Source organism: Sycon ciliatum, chromosome 1 (genome assembly GCF_964019385.1).
Source record: "Sycon ciliatum chromosome 1, ocSycCili1.1, whole genome shotgun sequence".
Taxonomy (NCBI): Eukaryota; Metazoa; Porifera; class Calcarea; order Leucosolenida; family Sycettidae; genus Sycon; species Sycon ciliatum.
This window is the reverse complement of record NC_088643.1, coordinates 61,536,265-61,559,426: the sequence shown is the minus strand read 5'-3', so window position 1 is coordinate 61,559,426 and position 23,162 is coordinate 61,536,265. Positions and strand designations below refer to the sequence as shown.

The 23,162-nt window shown below is 47.8% G+C and overlaps 2 protein-coding genes across 2 annotated transcripts; one reads left to right on the top strand and one right to left on the bottom strand.

Annotated features, from left to right (window-relative positions):
- The first annotated feature begins 1,548 nt into the window (after positions 1-1,548).
- Positions 1,549-19,166, top strand: LOC135804730 (V-type proton ATPase 116 kDa subunit a 1-like). The gene is made up of 24 exons (XM_065318674.1): positions 1,549-1,862; positions 1,977-1,997; positions 2,155-2,233; positions 3,155-3,252; positions 3,733-3,861; positions 4,821-4,875; positions 5,220-5,259; positions 5,664-5,790; positions 6,189-6,271; positions 6,923-7,094; positions 7,294-7,428; positions 9,184-9,334; positions 9,752-9,888; positions 10,108-10,244; positions 10,829-10,928; positions 13,337-13,455; positions 13,859-13,904; positions 14,498-14,593; positions 15,042-15,125; positions 15,736-15,837; positions 16,974-17,193; positions 17,504-17,605; positions 18,039-18,108; positions 18,410-19,166. The coding sequence occupies exons 1-24, from the start codon at positions 1,767-1,769 to the stop codon at positions 18,501-18,503; spliced, it is 2,493 nt and encodes an 830-aa protein (XP_065174746.1). The 5' UTR covers positions 1,549-1,766; the 3' UTR covers positions 18,504-19,166.
- A 1,251-nt stretch (positions 19,167-20,417) lies between these two features.
- LOC135806117 (E3 ubiquitin-protein ligase TRIM71-like) lies at positions 20,418-23,008 on the bottom strand. Its single transcript, XM_065320273.1, has 2 exons — positions 23,000-23,008; positions 20,418-22,175 (listed from the first exon to the last, which is right to left on the bottom strand). Exons 1-2 carry the CDS (start codon positions 23,006-23,008, stop codon positions 20,418-20,420), a joined length of 1,767 nt encoding a protein of 588 aa, XP_065176345.1.
- Positions 23,009-23,162: the final 154 nt, after the last annotated feature.

Here is a 23,162-nt window from a genome sequence, read left to right as displayed (position 1 = left end):
CTCTGTCTCTCTCTTCTCTCTCTCTCTCTCTCTCTCTCTCTCTCTCTCTCTCTCTCTCTCTCTCTCTCTCTCTCTCTCTCTCTCTCTCTCTCTCTCTCTCTCTCTCTCTCTCTCTCTCTCTCTCTCTCTCTCTCTCTCTCTCTCTCTCTCTCTCTCTCTCTCTCTCTCTCTCTCTCTCTCTCTCTCTCTCTCTCTCTCTCTCTCTCTCTCTCTCTCTCTCTCTCTCTCTCTCTCTCTCTCTCTCTCTCTCTCTCTCTCTCTCTCTCTCTCTCTCTCTCTCTCTCTCTCTCTCTCTCTCTCTCTCTCTCTCTCTCTCTCTCTCTCTCTCTCTCTCTCTCTCTCTCTGTCGCCTCTGTCTGTGTGTGTGTCTCTCTCTCTCTTTCTCTCTCTCTTTTTCTCTCTCTCTCTCTCTCTCTATTTCTCTCTCTCTCTCTCTCTCTCTCCGCCATTCCTCTCGCCCCCCCCCTCTCCCATGGTGAGCCGATACGCCGATCCCGAGACCCTTGGTCGGGGGAGTCCACTGCATCTCACCAGCGCAGCTCATGTAGCGCCTACACACCCATTGTTGTCTTTTTTGTTTCGTCTTCGTTTTGTCTCCCCCTTCTTCCGTAGGTATGTGCAATGTGATAAAAAAAAATAAAAAAATAAAAAAATCTACCATGACTACACTAACTACAGGGCCTAGGGGCACTATAACCTGATAACTAAGACAGTAAGAGTAAGACAGAGATAGTAAGGAGTAAACAACCAAGGCCAAAAGAGTCGTTCACCATGGTACCAAGACTAAGCCTAAGGAGACTTGTTTATCTAGTCTTGATGATACTTGTCACTTGATGCATGATGGTACTAATGATTGTACTGTTTCAGTGTATACGACTCCTTGCGCGAAGGCGCATTACATAACTAGTTACTTGCCATAACCATGATAACTACTTGCATAAGGCTTGATTACAGTCCGTGCACGTGGCGCGTGGCTGGATCCGCCAGCTACCAGTCATGAGCTCAGCGGCTGAGCCATACTACTACTATAGTACTAGTTTTACTACCCCATAGCTATCAAGTACTTAGTATCACTATCAGTCTTTATACAGTGCTGGCAACTGAAATCCGACCCCTTTGCCGGCGCGCCGCGCCGGCAAGGGGGTCGGATTTCAGTTGCCGGCACTGCACAATGACTGTAGTACATGACATCGTACAGTAGTAGTCGGGAATCCATTTCCTTTGCTCTTGCGCTTGCGCGAATTATCGACACGTGAAAACGCAAACGCAACAGTCATCATGAATGGCATGCATCATTACTACCACTATGATGTCACTAGCTGGCCAAGTTTATGCATGAGGAGGGAGGGATGTATGCATGACCATGAGAAACAGGCGCGCGCTAGCTGTCAGTAGTACTAGCGACTACCGTGCGCGCGTACCATGTACCAGGCACTTTTTTGCTAGCTTCGCGTGCATTTTCTGTCGGTGACTTTTGTTCTTCTATTCTGACACAGTCTGTAGTGTAGACTACATTGTCATTGTAGCTGTGTAGTGCACTGGATCCCCCTAGCCCTGGACATGGCCCGGGCGTAGGCCAGGGATTGCCCAAGCTGCAAGTCGGGAAGGATCAGACACACCACAGCAGTGCAACGATTTTTTCTGGAGGGGAGTCTCTAATCTCGACTTGTTTGCCTTCGTCCGAATCAAGCGGACGACTGTCAGTGTACTTGCCGCTCAGGCTTCTCCTCTTTGATCGCTGCTGGCAAGGAGAAAGGAGAGCCAAGATGGGGTCGTTATTTCGCTCCGAGGAGATGACGCTGGCCCAGCTGTACTTGCAGGCAGATTCCGCCTACTATTGCATCAGCGAACTGGGCGAATTGGTTAGTGATCGATGCTCTCCTAGATCTCTCTACCTAGTGGTGTCCTCGGCGGTAGTGACTAATACGGTTTCGGACTTTTGTCTCTTCTTCTTTTGCCTGTGACTGTTCGCGCAGGGTCTCGTCCAATTCAGAGACGTAAGTACCGTCTAGTAGTTGGTGTTTCCGCAGGTGTTACGGAAAATTTCCGTGTGCATTCTTTTTCACGTCCTGTCTTGTGGCAGCACGAATCGACGTTAGTTGAAAACCGTCTTTGTCTGTGTGTGTGTGTGTGTGCCCATCATTATTTTTACAGCTGAATCCCGACGTGAACGCTTTCCAGCGCAAGTATGTCAATGAAGTTCGTCGCTGTGACGAGATGGAGCGCAGACTCCGTAAGTCAGACTCGCACTGCCACAGCGCATGACGTACCATACCGGTAATACATTGTAATAAAGTCTGTGGACAATAACTATGTCCCAGGCTTCCAGCCTGATCGACCAGAGCCGGTGTGCGCCTCACTCATACGCTTTATAAAGCTGTCCGGCGCACGAGTACTATCATGACTGTGCTCCCGAATCCTCTGAGGCTGTCCGTAATCAGAGACTTCAGTCCCTCACACCCAGACCCTGATTCAGTACAAAACAAGTAGCAATAGTTTGCATACTTTCTGGTGGGAGAATCAACATCGCTGTTTTGTTTTTTCAGTGTGGCCAGGTCAAATTCTAGAAGGCCACGTCGAAGTTTATTTCTGTGTATGAGAGAGGAAATGTCCGTGTCCTAGACACCATGGAATGTTTGTACCAGTACGGCTGGCACTAGTACAAGTCATGTACATCACTGGGATCACAAGGTGGGATTTGCAATGGCAACAGGCGGATTCAAACTTGTGAGTCGAAGATCATAGACTCCCATTGCCAAAGGCGATTGTAATAATGCCACGAAGTCATAGCAACTTGTGCTGTGATTGCACCATTCAACAGTTTGCAAGGCTGAAGAGTTGCCTGCCGCTATTCAGCCTGGTCGGCTACACCTGCCTTTTTTCTAGCCAGTGAATCCCTACCTTTTACCTGGCGCGCACCCCCCCCCCCCCCCCTCCTCCCGCGCACACACATGCACACACACACACACACACACACACACACACACACACACACACACACACACACACACACACACACACACACACACAATACTAATACACACACTAGTCTGGTGATACGTGATAACCGGTAAAAATATGTGATATCAATTTGGGAATATATCCAAGTGAGCATGTGGATTCAAGGTTTTTGATTGTCTATTTATTGATGCAGGCTTCCTGGAGAAGGAGATAAACAAGGCTGAAATCCCAGTGGTGGACAGTGGCGAGTTGCCCGATGCACCGCCGCCTTCGGACATGATGGAGCTTGAGGTAGGTCAGGGTATCCTGGTTGTGTAGGTGTGTGTGTGTGTGTGTGTGTGTGTGTGTGTGTGTGTGTGCGTGCGTGCGTGTGTGCGTGCGTGCGTGCGTGTGTGTGTGTGTGTGTGTGTGTGTGTGTGTGTGTGTGTGTGTGTCTTGTCTTTACATGTGTGTATTGCTTCATGTACCACTGCCAGTTATAGTAGCTTCCCAGTCTTATAGGAGGGGGGAAAGGCTACTAGTACCCAATGCCTTGGCACAGACGTTTGATCCCATTGTGCAGCCTGGCTCGTATTTCGTTTAGGGTTCTCCCGATTATAGCAGTGGTGTTGCCTTAACTTGTTACCACCCACAAATAATCTACCCAAATTCAGTGTGCTATCACATGTGTTATGCTGAGCCGCTTTTGAGTGGCTGCTATACAGCCGGATCATGCCCTAAGTTTCAATCATTCACTGTCTTCATTTTCTCCTTCCCACGTTGCCACTACAGAATCAGTTTGACAAGCTGGAGGTGGAAATTCGTGAGATCAACGCCAACCAAGAACGTCTCAACCGCAACTTTTTGGAGCTCACAGAGCTGAAGCACATCCTCAGACAGACCGCCCATTTCTTTCAAGAAGTAGGTCCGTATAAGGGTTACAATTAGCTTCAGAATTTGGTTCACAGTAGAGAGAGAAGATGACCGATCCCGTGTCGTCTGACGGGTATTCCATCATGTGGGTTAAAACTTGGCGCATACCAACCACACAGTCATCGGAAGTAGGGTAGCTGCATATGCTCGTTGCTTCCTGTTGTGTACTTAATTTGCAGCTTGCCTGATCATGGCTAACCTGGTAGGCCAGGTATCCATTTTTTGTGAAACAATTCTCTCAGATTAGTAAGTAGCAAGGCCAAAACAAAAATAGGCTTGTTTCGGGTGGGCAACCCCTCAAAAAGGAGACTTGGTCGGCCGGAATGAACCTTTTTTGGATTCTTTTTTGGTTCATCAATCGTTGTGTTATTGATGGACAAGAGCATCTATACATGTACATTGTACATGTATATCATGGCAAGGATCAATGTCACCGTTGACTGACTGTTGTTGTACAGCAGTATTCCTGTCGTCCTAGATCCTGAGAAATCAAGTAAAACGTTTGAGCGCTTGAATCTCCGTTACACTAGCACCTTGTATGGACCCCGGAGTTTGACATGCAGGCTCACTGTACAGTGTCGTACTGGCACGACGGGCGTGGGACACGCAACCCAAGTGTGTCGCACTAGTACGACGGGCGTGGGACACGCAACTCAAGTGTGTCGTACTAGTACGACGGGCGTGGGACACGCAACTCAAGTGTGTCGCACTAGTACGACGCTCGTGCTAAAGAGGTTAAATAGGTTTTCTTTGGATCAGACAAGACCGTACGACGCTTGCAGACACCAGCAAACCAAACATATTACTACTGTGAATGTATGGACCAAAGTCACCGAATGAAGACGGTGTCAACACGTTCAGAAGCTTCATCACGCTTGATTTGCACAAGCTTATTTCTGGCATACTGTCTTGTGCCTCTTCTGCGTTTCTTATTATATTGTCCACAGGCAGAGGTGGCTATGGGTCAGAGTGGCGACTTTATAGGAACAGAGGATGAAGCAGGTGAGGATTGGACTTTGCATGAGTGTAAAGGGGATCAGGTATGCGTCAACAAGGGGGGGGGGGGGGGGATTGGGCTCCCTGTCATAGTCAACATTAGGTGTTATCTTGATGTATACCATTGGTTCCCTCCAATGCGAGCAGTGTGACAGACAAGAATGCTGCCATCGTCACTAGCTATGGCTAAACGTCTCATTCTGAAGAAGACAAGAACTTGCGGAAACAACAATGTGTATATTCTTCTTATTGGTTGTTTTCAGTACCGAATCATGCTGCTATTGTGTGGCGCCTCAGCTCTATCTTGCTATGAACATTGATCAGTGCTTTTGTGACCGGTCTGTGCACAGCTTTGCTGGAGGATGTCCGCGCCCACAGCAGCCCTCTGTCGTGAGTTAATGTGCCGAATCCTTCTGTGTTAACGTAGAAGAGTTTGCTCCACGGCACATCTTTGATTTGTGCTGCCGAGCACCCATACAACATGACAGTGCAGGGGTAGCAGCTGGTAGAGACTCACACCCTATATATAGTAGATCCAGCTTGGAGTCACGTAAACTACAGGTGAAGCGGAAATCGAGCACAGTGCACTAACAAACGGTTTATGTAGTATGCTTTAGTCCAATGTAGCGCTGATACAGAGAAAGATTCAAGTGCAGAACCACAGCAACAGTGCGCGGAATTGGGGGTAAGAAGTCGGGCATTCACCAGGGAGAGGTCCAGTTTAGGATTGAAAATGATTCTGGAGCAATTTGATCCCGTGTGACTCCGGCTATTATTTGTTTGGTGACTTGCAGATTTGTTGCTGGTGTGATCAACCGTGATCGTGTTCCCACGTTTGAGCGTCTGCTGTGGCGTGCTTGCCGTGGAAATGTCTTCCTACGCCATCAGGAGATCGATGGCGAGCTGAAAGACCCCGTGACGGTGAGCAATGATCATGAAGTAGACTTTTCTCAGGTGTCTATCTGAACTCACGATGTCCTTCATACTGGCTTCTCACAATCTTTTTGAGAAGTACTAGTAGTAAGTACCCTGTGGCCTGCTTAGTACTCCTCAGACTCAGAACATGAACCAAATGTGACACTGCTGTACAGCGAGAAAAATACATTAGTCGACACTAGTATGTACTAGACCCACGTGGAAGATGATTTTGACACACATGATCATAATTTTAGTTTGTAATGGAGGTGCTGATACCTATACACAATATGTGGGATATAAGCGTGTTGTGGTTGTTGTTGTTGTTGTTGTTGTTGTTGTTGTTGTTGTTGTTGTTGTTGTTATCGCCATCATAATATCATCGTTGCTGTTTCTGTTACTAGGGTGATCCCATGAACAAGAGTGTCTTCATACTCTTCTTCCAAGGTGACCAGCTGCGGTCTCGTGTGAAGAAGATCTGTGAGGGGTAAGCGCAAAGATTTCATGTCTTGGTGTATAGATTGGTGTACATACATGTGCTGTTTGCTATGGAAGACCAGCAGACAGTTCTGCTGTTATCCCCGTCCTTTTCTATTGCAAGAGAGTGTTAATGGGAACACAGCCATGTAAGGCAGAATGAAGGCTGAAAGGAACCGGAATGAATGTTAAGCATTTTTTCGTGTTTGATCACACAATCCGTCCACTTTCTGATCTGCGTTCTTCTTAATACTGTAAAACATGTAATTTTAGGTGTATTAAAATTTCGGTGTCAGGGACCTGCCAGGTTTCAGGTGTAATTTAGAATTAGGTGACCAGCATTCTCTGCACATACAGTGCATACTCTAGTGCCTTTTAGGTTTAATTTAAATTTAGGTGCCTGGTTTCTCTACCGAAATCACCGAAATTAAAGTTACACCGAAAATATCGTGTTTTACAGTATGCGGGTCATGAATTGCGCTTAACCAAGCTGGCCATATTCCTAACATGGCAAGAAGACCTTCCAACTGGCCAAGGAAATCGGAGTCCTATCGCTGAGCATGCCCTTCACTAGAGACTAGGATGTGGTAAAACTAAGTTACTTGCTTGTTATTTCACGTAAAGTAACATAGCACACTTCTACCTTCCTATTTCCCAACAGTTTCCGTGCTACTCAGTATCCATGCCCGGACACTCCTGCTGAGCGCCGTGAGATGGCAATGGGCGTTGCCACCCGTATTGAGGATCTCAGCACCGTCCTGAGCCAGACCCTGGACCATCGCTATCGTGTTCTGCAGGCCATTGCGAAGAATATCAACGGCTGGATTGTCAAGGTATAGAGCTGCTACGGCTGTTGCCACCCAATCGCTTCTGCCAATGCTTGTTTCGTATCGAAATTGCATATTTCAGAATGTAGCAGTTAAAATAGCATCAGACTGGTTGGCCTGTTTTTGTTTTGGTGGCCATCCTTGAAAATTGGCATGTAGAATTCTCTGAATGTGTCTGAATGTGGCTACCAATGATGTGCTGCAGGTGAAAAAGATCAAAGCTATCTACCACACTCTGAACCTGATGAACGTGGATGTGACGCAGAAGTGTCTGATCGGAGAATGCTGGTGCCCCGTCACCAACCTCGATGACATCCAGTACGCGCTTCGCCGTGGACATGTGAGTACAGGTTTAGAGGTTGATACATGCCCACACTATCTCCGTGCACATTCGTAACTTACGGACATGTGAGTGAATGTACGGGTAAACATGCTTGGTGGCACTTTTGGTGAAATCGACCCGCACTGTCTCTGTGCACCGGGCCGTATAGGTGTCTTGATCAGTCATGTGCTTAAAGGGGAAGTCCGGTGAAAAATTTAAATTTCACAGTCCGTAGAGTTCGGGGCGTTGAGTCGAATGGTTATTGTCCGAGGAGGCTGCGGCCTATGGTTCGTCAGATACGCCCAATCGAACATGTGCGAATTTGAGCGCGCCTCACCCAGATCCAGGTGATGACGTCACAGCGTGCAGCCAGGTAGCCACACCATCTAGTTGTGTACAAAACGGCCATATTCGGAGCGCGTTCGATTGGGGAACCGTTTGTCGCAGCTTCTTCGGACCAAGACCATTCAATTCAGTGTTACAAACGCTACGTACCCTATGATTTTCAGCTCGGTAAACCTCGAGGTTATACCGTATTTTAGCCGTTTCCGAGTTGGACTTTTTCCGTCAGCATGCCTCTAGCTCTACGGCTCTAGGCTAGCAATGCGCTGCGTGCATGCTAGCTAGCTGTAGACGTGTAGTGCAGTCAACATTACAAACTAGACTCATCACACACGGAACTAGTCCCGCACTGCCGTGCTGGGCAGGGCTAGCTCGCTACAACAAGACTCAGAAAACTAGTCAACACACGGACGTGTCATGTACTAGTACTACACTCGTACAGTCATCATGGTCATGCAGTCAGAGAACGTGCGTTTCTCCTTGCCGGTGCCGGTGGTTGTGCTTTGAGAAAGAAAATTTTAGTTTTCCGCTCCAGTCGGGCCTCATTATTTTATGCTACAGCGATGAGTGCACAACCGTGACAAGTGACAAAACAGCGAACAGCTCCCGGACCTAGAACTTTCAGATTCCATAGCGTTGCGAGCGAAGAGTCGTGCCCGGGCCATGGTTCAAAGAGCCTGCACTGTTCTCCAATTGAGTAGTCCGAAATATGCCAAGTTCGCACCAAAACATCACCATGTGGCAGGCTACTGGAGTCTAAGCGAATCGGTATGGAACAACATTTAGAGCACTCGCATCACTCTTCTCCATTTTGGCGACCCTGCTCTTCAGCGATCTGATAATTATATCAGCCTCGTCTGCAATAGCTACTGCTTCTTCATCAGTCGGAAACTCAGTAGCGCTCACTCTTGACCGTCCCGCGCGGCCATTTCTTCAGCTGGATACCGAGGTTCTCAGCCCTACAATACCCCCCGACCAAACCCATGAAGGTCAGCCATGGCTGCATCCTCACTCTCACAAGGAGTTAGGTCTTGGGGTCGCTTGCACCACCCAATATCAGTCGCCAAATCATTTGAAATAGCACTGACACTATTGCTTTCACGCACTCCTTTTGACCTAGCTGCACGCTATGACGTTGCGGAGGGTGTGGCGCGGCCGCATGACGTCATGGCGCAGCCCCCGAAACTCAGTTTTTCAAACGGAAATATCTCGAGAACGCTTTGTCGGAGACACGTGGGACCAACACCATTCGACTCAGCGCCCGAAACTCTACCGACCCTGAAATTTAAATTTTTCACCGGACTTCCCCTTTAATCAACTACTGTCTGTCTGAACCTATGATACCATGAATATTACCAGGTAGAGTGTATTTAGGGGGAACTGGTTATGTAATTTCTTGTGCCCTACTTCCTGTTGGCGCTGTTGATACAGGAGCGGAGTGGCTCGTCCGTGATGCCCATCCTGAACGTGATGTCCAGTGGTATGAACCCGCCAACTTACCACAAGGTCAATAAGTTCACTTCCGGCTTTCAGAACATCATCGACGCGTACGGTGTTGCTAGTTATCGGGAAGTCAATCCTGGTACGAGTCTCTGCTACAAGGTTTTACTGCATTATGGCGCGCTTTGTCTGCGTAGACGCCGAGACCTTTGAGGTCGGCAGAGCAGCCTGGCTCCGCCACCACTTCTCGCACATATTCGGGAATATAGTGGACTTTCGTATAAAAAAAATTAAAAAAGAACTGCTGAATAAATTATGTGTAGCTTCTGAAACTACCAAATAGATGAAGTGTAGTTGCTGAAACTATCGGATAGATAAAGTGTAGCTGGTGAACCTACTCCATACCGGATTGTTTAGGTATTCAGCTAGACAAGACTCTGGGTTGTGTTAGCTTGCAAACTCCATTCTTGCCTTCAAAGTTGTTGGAGCACCTTCAACAGGCCGCTGGCAGTGAGTTGATCTTGTGTGTTATGGTTTCTTCCTGCTCTATGTGCTATAGCTCCATTCTCTATCATCACGTTCCCCTTCATCTTTGCCGTCATGTTTGGCGACTGTGGACACGGCTTTCTGATGTTCCTTTTTGCGCTCACTCTCGTGCTCAAGGAAAAGCAGCTCGGGTCCGGGAAGAGTGGAGAGGTGGGTACATTCCTGTTGGGAGTGTGTAGGCTAGGCCGTATGGTTATGTAGTAGCCCTTGGATGTAAATCAGCAATGGGTTCCATGCTTTAGAATCAAGGTGTATGACAGTGCATACGTTGCTTCCACCACCTGCTTTGCCGCAGTTGCCTGATACCTACATGTACATGTAGCTGAACTGGTTGTTCTTTATCCTTTCCCTGTTCCCTGACCGATACAGATCTTCGGCACATTCTTCGGTGGTCGCTATATCATTCTGTTGATGGGTGCCTTCTCCATGTACACTGGTCTTGTGTATAATGATTGCTTCTCCAAATCCTTCAACATATTCGGCTCGTCGTGGAGTATCAATGATACGTAAGCGATACTCTGCCTATCATTGGGAAATTGTCGTGTACTATCCAGCAGATACACGTCCAGACAGGCACAGTGGATCGTGTTAGACCATGATTGGTAAACGAGGGTGCCAGGATCGAGTCTTGCTTTGAATCGAGTGGATCGTTTTTCCAGCCCCGCTGCGCCCTACAACCGTTTGTGAACTTTTGGCCTAGCGCAAGGGTGATATGGATGCAGTAAATGGGATTTGAACCTTTTCCTGGCCTCTGGTTGATGGATCCCCCCCCCCCCCCACACACACACTCAACCAATTAGAAGCTGCTCATGATACCTGATCATAATATGGTTTTATTCCACTGAAGCAGAAGGTTAGTTCTGGACCTACTTATACCGGAGGTATACAGATGATCTGCAATATTGATTGTATCCATACATTGGACTGTTCAGGCCAGCATTGGCTGTACAAGGACCCTGTTCCGGCCTCGTCGATTGGTTGTGCTGGAAATGAGAAATGCTTGTTTGGTTGTCATGCACTGCGAGCACCTTTGCTAGCCGGACATGTGCATGTGTGCGTTCTGTGTGCTGGTGTACTTGACTAATGGCAGCGTTTTGAACAACACACCCGAGGAGGGAACGGTAGAACTGCAGCTTGGAGAATTCACGGACTTCCACACGCACAACCCTTATCCGTTTGGCCTTGATCCCGTAAGTGGCGAAAAAGGGCAATCATGACTCATCGGCTGTCGAAAGATTAGAATTCCCAATCTCTCGATTTATCAACACAGGTCACAAGTCCGATCTCACCTCTACAGGTGGCACACATCATAGGACAAATGAGTCTGTAGTAATCGCTCTTTCGAAGAATAATACTAGAGAACAACAAAACTGAAAACCACTCGTGTCCAAGAAGAGCAGCATAAAAACCCACCACCGTGGGAGAAGCAAACACATTCGCAAAAGCGCGCCAAACTGTGCTGCATGCACGTGCCTTGACAAGTACATGTACAGTCATGCATACGTGGGCCAGAACAAGTCATACAAAGCACGGGAACGTGGGCATGGAACTAGCGTTTTGTACTGAAACAAGAACAGGCACAAACATGATACAAATCGCGCGACAAGGTCGCCGCGACACTCCAGCCGACCGGGAATGTACACCGGGAGGTAACTTATAGAGCATAAGCAATGCAGATACACACGCACACACACACACACACACACACACACACACACACACACACAGCAAGCAGGTAAACAGGCATACAGAGAGTTTTATGTGCTTGTGAGGTCACTGCCAATTGGACCAAGCACCACCTAATCCTCACACTCTGACACGGTCAAACTTATCAGGCGTGTGGGATGTGTACGTGCAGCAACGATACAGCTGTCCACTTTGCAATATTCTGCCGGGCCTTGTCAGCTGCCGCACGAGTTGGTCGCTGGGGGTTTCGGAGACATTCGGAGACGGGACGACTGGAGTGGCTGGAGCGCCAGTAGCAGGGACAGGACTAACAGCAGTCACAGGAGGGCTCGCAGGAGCGGAAGGTGGACCCTTGGAGTGGACCACCACTGCTGATGGGCTTCGGAGACATTCGGAGACGGGACGACTGGAGTGGCTGGAGAGCCAGTAGCAGGGACAAGACTAACAGCAGTCACGGGAGGGCTCGCAGGAGCGGAAGGTGGACCCTTGGAGTGGACCACCACTGCTGATGGGCTTCGGAGACATTCGGAGACGGGACGACTGGAGTGGCTGGAGCGCCAGTAGCAGGGACAGGACTAACAGCAGTCACAGGAGGGCTCGCAGGAGCGGAAGGTGGACCCTTGGAGTGGACCACCACTGCTGATGGGCTTCGGAGACATTGGGAGACGGGACGACTGGAGTGGCTGGAGCGCCAGTAGCAGGGACAGGACTAACAGCAGTCACAGGAGGGCTCACAGGAGCGGAAGGTGGACCCTTGGAGTGGACCACCACTGCTGATGGGCTGAAGGATACGCTGGTCAAGGCAGCGGCTGGGGACGTCGTGGGGGAGGCTGTGGGGCACTGGATCGACTCGAGTTGGCGATTGCCTCCAGTTCCGCATCTGCTGTGGCGAGTCCGGACGGGTTCTCCCTCTGTAGAACGGTACGTGCGTCCCTCAGGACTTCCAGGTCATCATCGAACTCGAACTCCCACTTGTCGAGTTGCTCCAGGCGGTCCTCAACATCCGAGGAAGTCGCCTGTTCGGTCAGATCGCGGATTCTAGCCTGTGTGGCATTGATTTCAGCTGCAAGGCGTTCAGCCTGCTGCCAATCTCGTAGCAGGTAGTGTGGTGATGGAGCGTCTTTGGCAAGCTCCCGGGTTAAATTGTGGCGAAGGCGTGTGAGTCGTCGCTTCGTGTTTGCTCTACACTTTACAAGCTGGGCGATAGTCTCCATCACTCTGGTCGGAATTTACTAAATAAACTGAGGAAAATCTCTGGTCACTAAAGCACCATGTCGAAAGATTAGAATTCCCAATCTCTCGATTTATCAACACAGGTCACAAGTCCGATCTCACCTCTACAGGTGGCACACATCATAGGACAAATGAGTCTGTAGTAATCGCTCTTTCGAAGAATAATACTAGAGAACAACAAAACTGAAAACCACTCGTGTCCAAGAAGAGCAGCATAAAAACCCACCACCGTGGGAGAAGCAAACACATTCGCAAAAGCGCGCCAAACTGTGCTGCATGCACGTGCCTTGACAAGTACATGTACAGTCATGCATACGTGGGCCAGAACAAGTCATACAAAGCACGGGAACGTGGGCATGGAACTAGCGTTTTGTACTGAAACAAGAACAGGCACAAACATGATACAAATCGCGCGACAAGGTCGCCGCGACATCGGCCATGCAACCTACTGTACATTAAGTAGCACTCACCATTCACTATCCTCCAATGCAGCCTTCACGAGCCATCAATCTGCTCGTGTGGTGTTTTAGTTCGTGGCAGATGTAATATATAATAAACTAACAGTATTACTGTGTGGTTAACTTGCTGGCAATTGGAGTTGCTGCAGATACCGTGATTGCTAGAAACATTCACTACGTTTGCTAGAATGTTGTTGAACACTCTTATCCGCCACATACAGATCTGGCAGGTGACCACTAACAAGCTGGAGTTCACCAACTCCTACAAGATGAAAATGTCCGTCGTCCTCGGAGTGACTCAGATGATGTTCGGCGTCGTCCTGGGCCTCTTCAATCACATGTAAGTTAGTGAGCTGCCCATTACCCGAGTCTAATAGTCAGGTGTGTGCGATTATGCTGCACAAGCCAGTGCCGGAAATAAATATTCTGTCTCGCCCAATGGAACGAAATGCAGGGAGTTGTTTTTAACTTTCATGACTTTGGAAAGCTGCGTGCGATTCTGCCTGTCCAAGCATGATCAGTGGTCATCACAAATACTGGATAATGAAGATCATAGCCAAGTACCACTTCACTGACATAAGCGAGGACCCAAAGCGTAGATTTTCATAATACATTATACCTGTATAGGTGTGCACATGTTACTGCATCACATGGAGCATGCATGCTGGACACATTGTTTAGTTTTCCTCGTTTCAGTAGAAGCCAGTGTTTGAGAAAGTGTTCACTTTCTTTTCCGCATGTAGGTTCTTCCGCCGATACATCAACATTGTCGGATCATTCATTCCAGAAGTAAGTTCACTTGCTCTGCTTCCCTCTTGTTGCGGGAATTAGTGTGTGCTTCAAAGTATGTGTGTGCAGAAAATAATTAGTTATCGCACTTGCTGGCTGCAGATTATCTTGTTACAGCCGTGGGCAGCTGCTTCATAACTCGTTCCCTTGTGTTCTTTTCTATTTTAAATTTACTATTGGCTCAGTATCCGAGTCAGATAATTTAGTGTTGCCTTTATCATTCATTGGGCCTGGCACGAGGGAAACATGGATGCAGTGAATGGGATTTCGGTCTTTGACCACTTTGTGGTGGGTCTGATCTACTCACCTCCCACCGTTTAGGAGCTGCATCTGCGCCTTGATCCAAGAGGGTGGTGGCGTTCCTGCGGATGCGGAAAACTGGGCCTTTGGCCGAGTCTCACGCGAACCGTGATTTTTTTTTTTTTTTTTTTTTTTTATCATTCATTTACTCTTGCATGATGTATTGCAGCATTCCAAAGCAATACGGTATATTGCCATCACTGTATGTCCAATGTAGTCCTGGCTGAGAACTGACACGGTTGCTGTGCTTTTGTCAATGCATGGTGTGTAACCCCCAACTCCCTGCCATACAGGTTCTCTTCCTTGGAGGAATCTTTGGCTACTTGGTGTTCATGATCTTCTTCAAGTGGATAGCAGTGGATACATACACACAGGCCAGCAATGCTGGGGTGAGTGAAGGTGACAGGATGTAACTTGGCATGTACAAGCCATTCACTTCGTCTGCACATTGGCGGATCCCGGTTGTAGCTTAGTTTGTATCGATATTCCAGACGCTTCCTCCAAGCCGAGTGCATAGGCTTTAGCTCCACCCCTGCCCAACACAAAGGAACAACCATTGAACATGAAACGATCACATGCTGACACAGTGTATTGAACATCATACTGCTGAAGTGCATTAACCACCTACTGATGCTGTGCACAACTGGTATGCTCTGACCATCCCCCCCCCCCCCCCCTCCCTCCCACGCACACCCACACAAAACAATTCCCGGAATTTGAGACTGCCGCTTAGCTTAGAACTTCCACACCCTAGTTTGTGTACATTCTTCATAGGTCCCATGCATCTGTAACACGATCTTTGGTATTCTGTTTGTTTTGCTTGTGTATCCTGTCCAGGCACCTAGCTTGCTGATCATGTTGATCAACATGTTCCTGAGCTTTGGCAGTGTCAAGCCGGAGAATATTTTCTACAGCGGACAGGTAATGACCAGAGCATGCGCGGCTGACAGTTCATGGCAGCCGGATCACGGTATTTGCACCAATTTCTGGCATGGCTGTGGAGTGACCCATGCGGTACCTGTATGTGTGTGGGGGGTATGTATATGTATGTGTGTGGGGGGGGGGGGGCATGTATGTGTGTGTGGGGGGGGGGGGGCATGCATGCGTGTACTCGTGTACAGCCGGCGTGCTGGAGATCATTGATGCGAGATATCGGTGAGCTGCAATGTCTTGGTAAGTAGAGCAGCACTGGGTCACCCTTGATACAAACTAAAATCGACCTCGTGAAGAACAACCGTCGATGGGGCGTGAGAAGTCATTATTCGCAAGGTTGAAAGTATGCGGTCAGTTGGTTATAACTTATCAGGTTCGAAGATAGTTCCGTTATTTGCGAGTTGCTGTCATATCCGAGGCTGTTATTCGCAGGGTTGACTGTGCTCGACCCAATGGTTGCATTGCCATTGTCAAGCTGAACAGGCGTTAGAACAATGACGGGTGTATGTGATTCCATGTCTTGTTTGTGTCTACCAGGCTGCAGTCCAGTCATTCTTGGTGGTTATGTATTCCATGTCTTGTTTGTGTCTACCACTAGGCTGCAGTCCAGTCGTTCTTGGTGGTGATGGCAGTGCTGGCTGTACCGTGGATGCTTTTGATGAAACCAATCTACACTGTCGTCAAGCGCAATCGAGCTAAGGTTGGTGGATACTGGGTAGTGCTGAGTATGACTTCACAATATACTGGCTGTGCTAGGTTAGAGACATGCATGTGTGGCTTGGCCAATGCCATGCCAGACATATACGTCAGCTTTGTTTTTAGCCAGAATATACTTCAGTTTTGTTTAAAAACTGAAAACACCCAAAGAGTATGGGTATTTGAGGCTGTACCTTGACATGTGCTTCAGTGCTCTTATGATATCTATATTATGTGTTTGGTGCATCCTGACATGTGCATGTTTATGGTGTGCTTGGTGCCTCCTCACATGTGCATGTTAATGTGTGTATTTTTCTGCTCACATGTGCATGTTAATGTGTGGATTTTTCTGCTCACATGTGCATATCTACGTGTGGATTTTTCTGCTCACATGTGCATATCTACGCGTGGATTTTTCTGCTCACATGTGCATATCTACGCGTGGATTTTTCTGCTCACATGTGCATATGTGCATACCTACGTGTGTTTGGATTCTGCTCACATGTGCATATCTACGTGTGTTTGGATTCTGCTCACATGTGCATATCTACGTGTGTTTGGATTCTGCTCACATGTGCATATCTACGTGTGTTTGGATTCTGCTCACATGTGCATATCTACGTGTGTTTGGATTCTGCTCACATGTGCATATCTGAGTGTGTTTGGATTCTGCTCACATGTGCATATCTACGTGTGTTTGGATTCTGCTCACATGTGCATATCTACGTGTGTTTGGATTCTGCTCACATGTGCATATCTGAGTGTGCTTGGATTCTGCTCACATGTGCATATCTACGTGTGTTTGGATTCTGCTCACATGTGCATATCTACGTGTGTTTGGATTCTGCTCACATGTGCATATCTACGTGTGTTTGGATTCTGCTCACATGTGCATATCTACGTGTGTTTGGATTCTGCTCACATGTGCATATCTGAGTGTGTTTGGATTCTGCTCACATGTGCATATCTACGTGTGTTTGGATTCTGCTCACATGTGCATATCTACGTGTGTTTGGATTCTGCTCACATGTGCATATCTACGCGTGTTTGGATTCTGCTCACATGTGCATGTCTACGTGTGTTTGGATTCTGCTCACATGTGCATATCTACGTGTGTTTGGATTCTGCTCACATGTGCAGTCTACCTACACAGTATTTTCAGAGGACGAAGAGGGTGGTGGTTCAGTGCAGGAAGATGGTGCACAAGCCGTGCAGCACACTGAGCACAGCCACGAGGAGGAAGCCAGCACCGGCGATGTGTTCGTGCACCAGGGCATCCACACCATTGAGTTCTGCCTGGGCTGCATTTCCAACACCGCATCCTACCTGCGTCTCTGGGCTCTCAGTCTGGCCCATGCGGGTGAGTGTGTTTGTGTGTTTTAAGCAAAAGGACAATACCAAAAAGGGGCTGACTTGATGATTTTTTTTAATTTCAGAGGTCAAACATTGGTGGATTTACAGGCGCTGTATTGGACTCGTATACCCTGGAAAGAGTTTATATTGAAGTAAGACAGTTCGGGTTTTTATCCGCAGCTTGTAGCCCGGCATATGCGGCTCAGGAATAATGTGTACACACGGTATGTAGCAAGTTACATGTACATGTACTTTCTTTGCAGGAATTTATTCAATATTTTTCTGCCGTCGTTCTGTTGCTGGTTGTTGCCTTGCAGAGTTGTCTGAAGTGCTGTGGAACATGGGCATGCGAATAGCCACGAAACAAACTGGCGGTGTTGGCCTCATTGCCGTCTTCGCTATCTTTGCTATGTGGGCTGGTAAGCGATCCAGAGTCATACACCTGACGTATGAATTTTGTCTCGCGTGTGGCAGTTTTCAGGCAAGACTGTTTTAGAATGAGAAGAGCGTAATGTCAATGGGAACTGTATCCTGCCACTGTGATCCTTGAGCCGGTATGATGGTGCACCTATCATGGGTGCGGAAAAGTCAGTTCCACCCAAAAGCTCTTTAGAGTCCTGAAATTTGCTTCATAAGAAGTCTGATTGCAGTGCATGTTCATGCAGGTCTGGTCCGGATTCAGTATTTACCGGTATGCAGTAGAAAATTGCTAGATCTCATCAGGCTTACAATTCTTTTGTAAAAGGTTCTTTTCCGGTGTGAGATCTCATCATGATGACTTTGTGTATGTATGTATGTATGTATGTATGTATGACCGTGATGTGCATTGTTTCTGTGTGACTACGTGTACAGCTGAGACGGTTGCGATCCTGTTGGTGATGGAGGGACTGTCTGCATTCTTGCACGCTCTACGTCTTCACTGGTATGACAGGGCAATGCACTGATGGGGTTTGGAGTTGTGCAGTATAGTATACTTTAGTTCTCGGAATGGAATAAAACCTCGTATGTATGTGCTCAGAGTGTGATGGATATCAGTTCTGAAGTTGCCACTCAACCTTTCATGGATTTATTTAAGTTTTTGATTTGGCTAGTGTTAAAACCCTTGTGGCTGGTAAACATGACGCTGTGCAGCATGTTTCCGAATTCTCATCAAGCTCAGTGTTCTCATCCTGTTCATGTTCATGGTGTGATGATTGTTCTGTTGCGAATCTCTCACCTTGCAGGGTCGAGTTCAACAACAAGTTCTACGTTGGTGAGGGCTACAAGTTCCAGCCGTTTTCCTTTGCCTTGATACTGGACGGCAGTGACGACTTCTAGGCGTGGCGGCGTCCACAGACTGGAGTTGGTGATGTGATCCTTTCCCGCCTTCCACTATTCCACGTTTGTTCAAATGTGCATACTGATGCCATGTCGTATTGTTTCCTAGCCGACTCCATGTATACGTGTGTTCACACTTCTTGGCTATGAGTATGAGTTCTTAGTCGCTAGACTAACTTACTACTCTTCCCAATGTTCCATAGTCTATCTTGCTTTCTAAATTAAATATTTCTCTGTCAAGCTTTTCTTAGCTCTGTTACTGCGGTGAATCGCTGGCGCCAGTGCTCTACTAAGCTGCGCTGCACTGGTGGATTCTTACACTGATTGCCTTCAAAAAAAAACATCACATGCTATTGGTGACATGCCATTAATTTTATATGCAAAGGTATTCTAGGTTCTTTTTGCTGTTGGGTTTGCATTGGCCTCGAGTGCGTGTACTTCAGAAGCACCTAGCCCGATTCTGACTTTTCCTAGCCTAGCAGCACTCTCCGTACCGGTGTTGGTTCTGTCAGGAATTGTCGGACCACCTGGCGCATGTCTTTGCTGGCTCAAATTGCTACGTTCGATGTGCAGGCACATAACGTCACTTACTGATATTGATAGCAGAGTGTGAAGTCAATGTGATAACTCAAATTACTTTTAGTAACAACTCGCGCCCAATTGCCTATGTCGTGATTATTACGGATGACTGAGCTGAGCTGGGTTGTGCAGGTAGTTGAATCGCTGGCAGTCTGATTCGCTGCGGCTGAGTTCGTAGCACAAGACATGGACATGCGTAAACAAGACAACAACATCACTAGGCACTGGCGAAATGCAGACCTCCATTGAACACCCAGGGGTATGCACAGATGTACAATGCAAGTGCCAGGTACTAGCACACGTGTCTTTACATGACGGAGTCGTACACAGACGAATCTCTGGCGCACATGTACATGTAAGGCAAACTGCAGCACTCTACTGTTTGTAAGTATTTGAACAATGTGTCTACTTGGTTCTGGCGCACGTGGAAACCAGTGGTGCACATGTGCCAAAGGCAAATAGATTCTGTTACTTCAAGAGTGAATGCCTCGTTGCATGAATGGCATTCAGCAGGTGTTAGTACCGTCCTAGCAGGCTCCTTTTGCAGAGGCATAATTATTAGTGGTTAAATTTGTTGTTTCTTGTCACTTGAAATTAGGAACGGGGAGAAACAAACTCACCTGCTCCCTTTCTAAAACAAAAAAGTGCCTCAAAACTAGTCATAAACATAGGAGATGTATAGAAAACAAGTGGAAAATAAAGAGCACGGCAGAAGAGCAGAACCTGATTCTCTCTCAGAGTACTGTGTAGTTCTACACCCGTCAAACTCAAAGTGCGCTGCACCAGGTTTTTGGTTTGTTTTGCTTAAAAAAGATGAAAACTTGCTCAACGTGAACCGTGATGATATGAGTGTACCCAGCCTGACGCTAAAGTTTGGCATATCGCTGTAGCAGCACTCCGAGAATACAATGTATTGATTGTCACACGGAGGGTGTCCATGACAATATGCCGGAACGTCCTGGGGATATTGTGCAGAACACTACATGTACATGTATGGTCCCTCATTACTCACTCCATATTATGCAAAATGAACATCGGCAGACATCATTTTCCAAGTGAAATCCAGAAATGATATCCGCGCAGCGACAAGGAGGAACTTGCCGTGGCTTAAGGTGGACATCCACGCAAGAGATGATTGACTCTCATTTGACTAAGTAGTGCAACCTTGCGCAAGGAAACGCATGCATAGCCTGCTGGCATTAGCCTACTACAGCCGTAACTCAGCGAAAACTTCCAAAGAAGGCAGTAAAACAGGCGAGAGTCTCCGGTGGTGAGTATTACTGCAAATGAGTGGCATGGCTGCATTTTGGCTGCATTTTGATACAATCAAGCATCTCACATCAGAGTGATCTTGTCAGAGCGCTCAGCAAGTGCAGCAATCCAATATAGTTTGGTAGTGACATTCGTGATCATTTCCGAAACTCCCGTTCTCTCATGTTTTCCTATGAGAGTGTGGCGATCATGGTCAACAGTCAGTCGAATAACATCCCCACTTTGCCAGGGTTGGCCAAGGCCTTTTCCAGTGTGGTGGCCTTCAGCCTTGAGGCCAAACCAACCAAAACACTGCGCCGTGTCCTGCTGGTACCCTGCAAGGTTGGGTGAACTAGATGAACATGCGGAGAGAAAGATGTTGCCACTACGCGTCTTATTGATCTTCACCTTCAGTGTACTGGTGCCTGTCTCAGCTATCATAGGTGCGGTGCACCCTGATGCCCAGCGACTGGCAGTGCCAGTGATGGCCAATGAGCGGCCCTCGTTGCTGATCCCCAGGTCACTGCTACATCGTCCTGCATCATCAAACGTCTGAGTTGTCAGCAGCGCCAGGTCGTGCGGACTACCCTTCAGGTCGACACCGCCAATCTTGGCTGAAATGCGATAGTGACCCGGCGTCTGCACAGGGTTGTTTGCAGTCCGTACGCACCCAGGACCTGGAGCAACCGGGGTGCGTGTAGATGCACTGGATGTGCTCTTACTGTAGTTAGATATTGATATCTCCAGCCCGATGTTGTCCAGTTGTTCTTGCTCCACAGTGCTGGGAACACCGCCATCTGATAAATCGATAGATATCCTCCACTGGCCATGGACACTGGCATAGCGAGGGCACTTCAAAGTACTTTCGGCAATATCCCGCACTGTTCCCGCCTTCCTGATGCCACCAAGTAGCTGCTTGTAGTCAGTGGGGCCAAAAACAATGCCACTAGAAACACATGGCTTCTTCTTGGCGTTAGCAGTTTGCCTGGTTTCGTTAATAGACGTTTGCACCCATGACCACACACGGAGTAGCTCAACATCATCCTGAAATGACTGCAGGATGTTTGCAGCATTTTCTCCTTTCGAGGCACACGCCTTAAGTTCACAAAGTTGCTTTTCAAGCGGTTCCAATTTCTTCGATCTCAGCCGATCCAGCTTGGCTAGAAGAGCTTCCTCCTGTTTCTTCAACGCTTCCGCCAATGGCTCAAAGAAGGCAATCACCTTCTCCGAAGCCCGCTCTGTTTGGCTGTGTGCCGTCCGAATACTTTCCTCCACAGTCTCTATGGCACTGCTGACCACACCACCACATTCTGCCGTACAACTGCTCAGCTTTGTGGAAAGCATATCGCGAGCGGTCTGCGCCGCGCTTGCAATATCCACCACCTCGTGTTCTTCGTGTCCGCATGGTCTCATGCGCGTGCAGCACTGCGCACACAGCAGCTGATTGCAATCCCAGCAAAACTGCTTCAACACGTCACTCGTGTGTATTACACATCTATGCGGCACGATCCTACTGCGGCTACTGCCGCTGCTGGATGACTCAATGTCGGACGCAGACAGTGACGTAACGGTGTGGCCTTTCCCTGATTTCGATCTCGGGTGGATAGCTGCGTGATCATCACAAAACTTCACGCCACAAACACATACCGACGTTGCTGGAGTTTCATCCCAGCACTCGTCACAGGCGAGCAAGCCGTCACTTTGAAGTTGACCCAGTTCTGACCCTACAACGCTTGCTGAAACGACGTTTGGTAGCGATCGTAGTGGCTCCACACCAACAGGCAGTGGCGTAGCGAAAAAGCATTGCGGACATTTTATGGTACCATCAAATCCCAAGTTGTTCTGCAAACACGGCACACACAGTGCGTGCAAACATGAGACAAACTTTAGAGTGGCTGTGGACGACGCACAACCACCGCAATGCTGAGCCGAAGGGAACATGTCACTTGACACCAATCATATCCTCAATATCCGCAACTACACGACTCCTTCAAAGTAACAGTATCTGTTGTTCAACATTTTGGCAAACGAAAAGCAAAAATGAAAGTACATGATCATAATATAATACCAAGAGTCCGGGGGGTTATGGACTCTTGATAATACTGAACGAACGTACTGGTAGATCTACAGACAGTACAGACTGTCAGTGTGCACATGGCAGACTGCAATAATTTTTTGAATTATTTTGAAGTTCTCCCGGCAAATTTTTATTATTTGCAGCTAAAAATACTTTTTAGCAAAATTATTGTTGTTGCTACGTACATACCCATGATACCGTACCGGTACGCGGTACGTACTGTACTTGTGCGTTGTAGATCTACGTCGTTACACGTAGATGACGTCGCGTAGTAGTCTACGTGCATGCACACTACATTCGACATGACTTTGTCTCAAAACAAAACAAGATTAACCCTTTGTGGGTCTTACTCAATGTATGTGAGGGGTGGTCACGCAAACACGCGTACAAACAACCAGCCATAACTCAAGTTCTGTTAGTTGTAGGTATGGGTAAACCATATATTTTCTAAATCGGTATGCCTGGACGAGTCCAGAAAACACAAATATGACCATGTCCAGGCAAGGGTATGACCCGTGGTAGCCCTTCAAGTTGAGAGAAAATACAATTGCGAACAAAAAGCACAAAAATCACAGCACGAAGTGCATACCAAGTTCATGATGGAGCTGAAGTCCTATGATAAACAATCAGGTAAGCGCTACGTCTTTTGGGAAGAATATATGCTCCTAATTCCGTCCATGAACTCCAATACCTAGCCATCGGCGATGCACCAGCAGCAACAGTTCCACAATATCACAATTTTGGTTCGTTCA